General features: G+C 35.9%; 1 protein-coding gene across 1 annotated transcript; it reads right to left on the bottom strand.

Annotated features, from left to right (window-relative positions):
- Positions 1–3214: 3214 nt before the first annotated feature.
- Positions 3215–6256, bottom strand: LOC107471424 (uncharacterized). The gene is made up of 2 exons (XM_016090885.1): positions 5108–6256; positions 3215–4546 (listed from the first exon to the last, which is right to left on the bottom strand). Exons 1-2 carry the CDS (start codon positions 6254–6256, stop codon positions 3215–3217), a joined length of 2481 nt encoding a protein of 826 aa, XP_015946371.1.
- Between the last annotated feature and the right edge of the window lie 1189 nt (positions 6257–7445).

Raw genomic sequence — 7445 nt, forward strand, 5'->3', positions numbered from 1 at the left:
AACATTTAAGTTTGTTACCTTCTTTCTTCTATTTATCCAGTATTCCTTTTGTTTCTTTTCTCAACTGCTAACCGGCAGTTAACAAAACCCTTGATTTAATTCATTTCCCAATTCTTTTTAGTATTCTTAGTAAATTCCATATTCAGCAACATGTTACTTTTTATGGTGTATATTTATTTTTATGTAAAGTTATTAGTTGAAAATTATTAGATAATTTAATATATTTAGTTAAATTGTTATTGAGGTAAATAATAATTTAATATCCAAAAGATTTTGACATTAACAAAATAATACTTGAATAATATTATCAATAAAATGACTTTTAAAATATTCTAAAAGTTGACAAATGTGTTTCTAAATTTGTTAGAGTACATCTCTAACAAATATAATGCTGATATAGATACCATATTTAATAATATGACATATTTCTTTAATTAATTATTGAGTTGGATTTTCTAATTAATTTTTAATAATTGTAAGGTAAAAAATTGGGTTATTCTTTGTCCTGAACCCTAAAGATGAATGCTCATTTATTTTGAATCCACCACAACTTTTAAATGTGTTGAATCATAGCAACTATCACATCCCCACCTTCTTGATCATCATCGTTTCTCTCGTATGCGTCGCCTTTTTTGCTGTGTCATCAACGTTAAGTTCTACTCTTCCAAAAATAAGTCAATGACTTGCTTTATTTGTTTGAGCGAGTTTGAAGAAAACGACACCCTCAATTCTATGATCTTCTCAAATCAGAAAAGAAAATAAAAAAATTAAAAAACAATAAAAAATCAATTCAGCAGCAACCTTAGAAATACAAATCTGTTCATCAGCATCAAGCAACACCATAATTAAAAATTTAGCACAAACTAATTTAATTTTATTTACATTCGAAAAATGAAATGCAAAAAGACTGACTTACTGGAAGAAAGAGCGACCAACAATAAAGAAGTTGACAACGACGATGAAGAACGATCTTATTGGAGACGGCGATAGTGACCGGATTGCAACAAAGACGATTATGCCTCTAACAATCTTGCTGGACGGCGACGAAGACGATTCTCCTCTGATGCAACAAAGAAAGGCGATGCTTCTGCCTCTGATGATTCTCCTCAAGTGCGCGAAGACGACGTTCTCCTCGGAATAGGTCAGGCACGTGATGGCAACGTTCTCCTTGAATTGGGTCTTAGGTGCGCGACGACAATTATGCGATAACCTTGAGAGTGAGAGGGGGGAGTTTGGTAGGGGAAAGAAGGTGGCAGATGACGGTAAAAGGAGTAGTAGAAACACATTTTCCAATGAGAGTGAGTACGAGAAGCAGTGAGAGGGGAGGAGCCATGGCAAAAAAATTGAGGATACAGCTAGTAATTGTTAAAAATTAATTATAAAAGGCAATTCAATAATTAACTAAAGAAATATGTTATATTATTAAAATACAGTGGTCATTTCAGCACTTTTTCGTTAGAAATAGACACTTTCAAAGACATGTTTGTCAATTTTTAAAATCAATTAAAGACTATTTTATCGATAACATTTATTCGAATACTATTTTATCAGAATCTTATGGATACCGAATTGATATTAACTTCATTGTTATTTAATAATTTTTAACTAGCAATTTTACATAACAATAATTATACATGAATTTTTGTTAACTTTTATTCATGAAACATTGTTACATCAAGAAAAAAAATTCAGAATCTTAAAAGAAAAAGATATTTTAGAATGTTACAATACTTTTTATGTTGATATAAAAACTAAAAAAACTCATTTATTCTTAGTCTTATTTTTAAGATTTTTAAAATTAAATATTAGATTTACTCTCAGATTTTAGTTCATCGTGAAAAAGATCAATTTGTTAGTTTTTCTTAGACTAATTTTTTTTGTTATCTATAATTATCGTATGGCTATATATATTTTCCGTTCTTGTAAAATAAACAAAAAAAAGAAATAATGATTATTTATTTATGAATAACTATATATTATTTCAGTAAAAATTTATATACAATTATTTTTATATAAAAAAATTAATAATTAAATATCGTTAAATTATCTAATTAAATTTATTAAATTATCTAATATAATTCTTAATTACTAATTTCATACGAAAACAACTTCACGTAAATATTCCCTTATTATTTATTCGATGCACATTCATTTCTTATACTCAAAGCTAACTCATACGAAAAAATTTAAACTATGAAATAAGTATATATCAATCATTTTCTATGATCTTATATTTTATATAAAGATAAATAAACGAATTTGACTCTTCTGAAATAAAAAATAATAAATTAGTTACTATTAGATTTACAATTTTTATCGTATATAATAAATTTCACTGTTTTAATTCAATAATGATTATAATCCTTTCACGATTTTGATCTAAAATAATCAAATACGAGAGCGTCTGAAATATCGATGGTGAGTTACCCCCTCGCACATCTGCCAGTGCCACCAACCATATCATGATGATATCGTATATATCTCTGATTGGCTATTAATTATTTGTTTCTTATCATTTTTAAACGCATCTTTCCACTCCCTTCCTCTTTGTTTTCTTTCTCCCCCAACTTGCCAACTTGCCATTCATATATGTACGTAGACGTAGTTTTGTACATCGCCACATACATGAACAATGACTCTATTATATTATACGTCACTATGTATATAATATTGTCTATTGCATCATTTTAATTTTTTTCTATATATAGAAAGTTGATTTAGTTGTACATAAATACATATTTGACAGACTTATGGACCAAATTATTATTATTATTATTATTATTACCACTGATCCGTCCATTAAAATTCGGGCAAATATCTCCAAGAATACCTAAATTCCGTTATAAAAGTATCATTTATCTGCGATTTAACTTGAGTTAATATCTTTTTTTTTCAAAGATAAATATTATTTTATTAATATAAAATAAAAGTGTTTCCATAAGAAAGTACAAAAGAATTGGGTATTCCCATTTATCACTAACTGTGACCGAAAGACTAAGAGCTTAAAGAAGAGTAAAATAAGAGTAAAGAAAATTAGCAGCATCTATCAGGTATGGCTCACGAGTTCACGCACTAAATTGCTGGCTTCTTTCACTATCTCTAGTGCCGGGCTTATTACCTTCTCAAAAACACACTGATTCCTCGCTTTCCAAGTGCTCCAACACAGCGTCGCTATGAGGAGGGTCTTTTGTCTACCGTCTAATTGAGCCGCTGCTCAGGATAAGACTTGTTGCCACCAATTGAAAAATATCTCTTCTTCTCTCATCCATAGGTCAGGGGTTATTAAGCTTAGTCTCCATATTATTGAAGATAGGGGGCATTGGAACAAAGCATGAGAAATTGATTCAGCTTTCAACATGCATCTTGGACAAATGGCAGGAGTGGATGCGAACCGGCTGTGGACTTGTTGCAACACTGGAAGCTTTTCATGAAGACTTTTCCATAGAAAAATCTTAATTTTATGTGGTAATTTCAACTCCCAAATGCTATTCCAGACTCTGTTGTGTATGTTCTGGGGCCTCAATGAAGTAGGAGAATGAAAGAATCCATAAGCAATTTTGTATCCTGACCCAACTTCATATATACCAGATTTTATCCAGCACCAATTAACTTCATCCTCCTCCTCTGTTGGTTTGATTGAAAAAATTTTATTGCATATATCAACTGAAAAAATTGACTCAATCAGATTTTTATTCCAGCTTCTATCAGGATTTAGTAACGCACTAACGTAATACACTTGCAGATCTGGCGGGATTGTGAGTGCATTTTGAGGGACATTAAAGGGCACTGGTGGTGGGAGCCAGGGGTCGTGGAAGATGCGAACATTAGTGCCAGAGCCTATTTTCCATAACAAGCCTTTCTCGATCACCTTGCGCCCTTCAAGAACACTTCTCCAGCCCCACGACGGTATGCTTTCTATCTCTGCATGTAGGAAATTTGTATATCTGAAATATTTAGCTTTGAGCATTCTTGATAGAGTAGAATTAGGGTATTTCATTAGATGCCAATATTGTTTTCCCAATAAAGCCAAATTTTGCGCCCTTAGGTCCTTGATCCCCAGCCCTCCATCTTTCTTCGATCTCGTCATCGTGTCCCATTTAATCCAAACCATTCTTCGTTCTGTGCCTTTTTGACCCCACCAAAATTGCGAGAGCATGCTATGAATCTCAGTCAACAGCGTGTCCGGGAGCTTGAAACAAGAGAGTGTATAAATAGGAATCGCCTCTCCCACCGCTCTCAATAGTGTGTGCCTACCACCTGATGACAATAGACTTCTTTTCCAACCCATAATCCTCTTCTGAACTTTATCCTTGATAGCTCCAAAGGTTGCTTTCTTTGATTTTTGAATTATAGAGGGCAATCCCAGGTATTTGTCTTGTGCTCCGATATGTTCAATATTTAGTGTCTGAGCAACTGCTAGTCTTGTGTTCTGAGGTGTGTTGTGACTGAAAAAGATAGCTGACTTATTCAGATTGACTTTTTGCCCACTGAAACCCTCATATATCTCTAGCAATTCTAGAATACTTTGGCTTGTATTAGGTGCGCTCTTGCAAAAAAGGATTGAATCATCAGCAAACAAAAGGTGATTAACTGTTTGGCATCTCCAATTAACTTGAACTCCTTGAATTAATCTGTTTTGCTCTGCCTTGTGTAACAAGAAGGAAAGCCCTTCTGCACAAAAAAGAAAGAGATATGGAGATAGGGGGTCACCCTGTCGGATGCCCCTATTTGGCCTAAAATAGCCAAAAGGTTTACCTTCCACAACGACAGAGTAAGAAACAGTCGTTACCAATTTCTTAGTCCAGTTAATTCATTTAGCATCAAAGCCCAGCTTATCCATAATATACCATAAAAAATGCCATTCGACCCTATCATAAGCCTTGCTCATGTCTAGTTTAATAGCCATCTCATGCTCTGTCCCACTTCTCTTATTTTTCAAATAGTGCATACATTCGTGGGCAATTAGGATATTATCTGAAATGAGTCTACCTTTGAGAAATACACTCTGATTTGGGCTTATAATTTTATTCATAATACCTTGTAATCAATGTACCATAACCTTAGAAATAATTTTATACATAACTGAAGACAAGCTGATTGGTCGTACCTGAGTCATGTCATTGGCATCTGGCACCTTTGGAATCAAACAAATTTGAGTATGATTGAAGCTTTTTAGAATTCTGCCACTGTGAAAGAAACTTCTTACTGCCTTAAAAACGTCACCTCCAACTATATCCCAGAAAAAGTGAAAAAACTTAGCTGTAAACCCGTCATCACCAGGAGCACTTTGAGCGTGAACACTAAATGTAGCTCTTTTGACCTCGTCCATAGTTACTGGCCTTTGGAGCCTACGGTTCATGGAAGCTGTAACCTTTGGCTCCAAATCCTCTAAGTATGGATTCGGATCAGCCGAACAAGAGGAAGTAAAAATATCGCAAAAGTAGTCTTCAGCTATCTTTCCAATATCCTCTGATTTCGATGCAATCTCATTGTCCCTCCCCACTAATCTCCAAATTCTGTTCCTTCGCATCCTTGATTGAAATTTCTGGTGAAAGAATCTAGTGTTTTGATCTCCTTCTTTTAGCCACTTGACTTTAGATTTTTCTCGCCAATAGCTCTCTTCTTTCAAATATGCCAGCTCCAACTTCTTCTCCAAACTGGTAACCTCCTCTCCCCCATTGATTCCAGCCACCCGCAACTCCTCTAGTTTAGCTTGAAGGTCCTCAATTTCTTTTCGAGAGTTTGCTTTGTGAGTTTTCTGCCATTGAACTAGTCTATGTCTACAAACTTTCAACTTTTGGGCCAAGGAGAACATAACTGAGCCTACAACTTCCATTCTCCACACTTCACTGACAATTCTCTTGACATCCTCTTCTCCACACCAACGTTCCTGGTATTTAAACTGCCTTTTACTATGCCAGGATTGAGGTTCGGTTTCCATCAAAAGTGGAGCATGATCCGAGCCTGACTCTGTGAACCTGTGCACCACTGCATTCAGAAACTTCAACTTCCATTCCATTCCAACTAAATAGCGGTCAAGCCTCTCCTTCACCAAATTCTCTCCTTGTCTTCGATTTTTCCACGTGAAAGGGTGCCCCACCATTTCAATATCCACTAATTCATTACTGTCAATAAAATTAGTGAATGTTGCAATGGTGGTTGCTGATTTTTGGCCTCCACCCTCCTTTTCCGCTTGGCTTGTTATAGCATTAAAATCGCATACTGTTACCACTTTTCCTTCCAGGTGTTGGCTCATTGTTGTAAGCTCCTCAAACTGTAAAGATCGAATTTGTTCCGAACAACTCAAATGAACACCAATGAACGCCCATACCTCACTGCTTCCGACTTTCTTAATTTCGGCTGCCACAAAGAATTCTCCACTGCTAATAATTTGAACACTGATGCTGTCCTTTCAAGCTAGCACAAGTCCTCCTGCCACTCCTGCCGGGTTAACAATATGCCAGTTTTCGTAGCCGCATACCCAAAGTTTTGCTTCCACCTGTCGAGATTAGTTCTTTGTTTCACTTATAAACACAATCTCGGGGGAGTGGGATTTACAGATCCCTTTTAAGGTGTGAATTGTCAGGGGTCTCCCCAAACCCTGACAATTCCAAACTATAGTTCTCATGGCGCCTTGGGTGCCATTTGTAGGCTGGCACCCTCCACCGTCTCTTCAACTGCATTTTCATCCTCTATTCTTGCTTTCTTTGTAGATCCTTCAGCTATACCACTCATCAACCTTTTTTTGGGTTCACTTTTAGTATCTGACTCTGCAGCACCTTGTCTTGCTAACCTTTTCCACTTCCTACCTTTCTCTGTGGTGAGACATTGCCCAATAGCGAACTGCATAAGCTACCCTTCATCCTCCTTGGTATTGGACTGACTAGCTATGATAACCTCCATGCATTCTGTTCTAGAATTGGCTGATTGAGGTGACTCAGGTGCTGCGCTATTACCAGTGTCTTGTGGTTTCAAACTTTGTTTCCCTTCTTGCATTGACATCCCTGCAAATTCTTCCAATAAGCAGTTTAAGACCGGTTTTTTCTTACGTTGAGTGGCCTTATTCTGGTTTTGGGTTGAGTTGTTGAATACTCTTTCTCCTTCAGAGTAGATTCGCGTTCCCACTTGGCTGGCTTTAACCCATTCGCCAATGTCATCCTCTTTTACCATATCACTCTCTGTGTCCTTCAGCAGATCATGGCAGTTTTTCACCTCGTGCCCCAATTTTGCGCAATAGGTACAAAACTTTCCAAGTCTCTCATAGCGCAGTGCCACTTCTACCTCCTTTTTATTAGGTCCTGCCACTATTAACTGATCTCTCATTTGCCTGGCAGCATCAATATTGATTTTGGTCTTCACAATCCTAGTTTCTCTGCTTCGCATCTGAAATTTACGTACCTCCAACACTGTGCCCAATTTTTCTCCCAATTTACGTCCAACTTCGA

Source organism: Arachis duranensis, chromosome 10 (assembly GCF_000817695.3).
Source record: "Arachis duranensis cultivar V14167 chromosome 10, aradu.V14167.gnm2.J7QH, whole genome shotgun sequence".
NCBI lineage: Eukaryota > Viridiplantae > Streptophyta > Magnoliopsida > Fabales > Fabaceae > Arachis > Arachis duranensis.

What these genes read in the sequence shown, in the direction of transcription:
- LOC107471424 (XM_016090885.1), bottom strand. Translation starts at nt 6,256, where the DNA reads ATGAGCCAACACCTGGAAGGAAAAGTGGTAACAGTATGCGATTTTAAT. An exon ending in ATGCCAATGACATGACTCAG is followed by an intron (nt 4,547 to 5,107) that starts GTACGACCAATC and finishes CTTTTTTGCAAG; the next exon opens with AGCGCACCTAATACAAGCCA.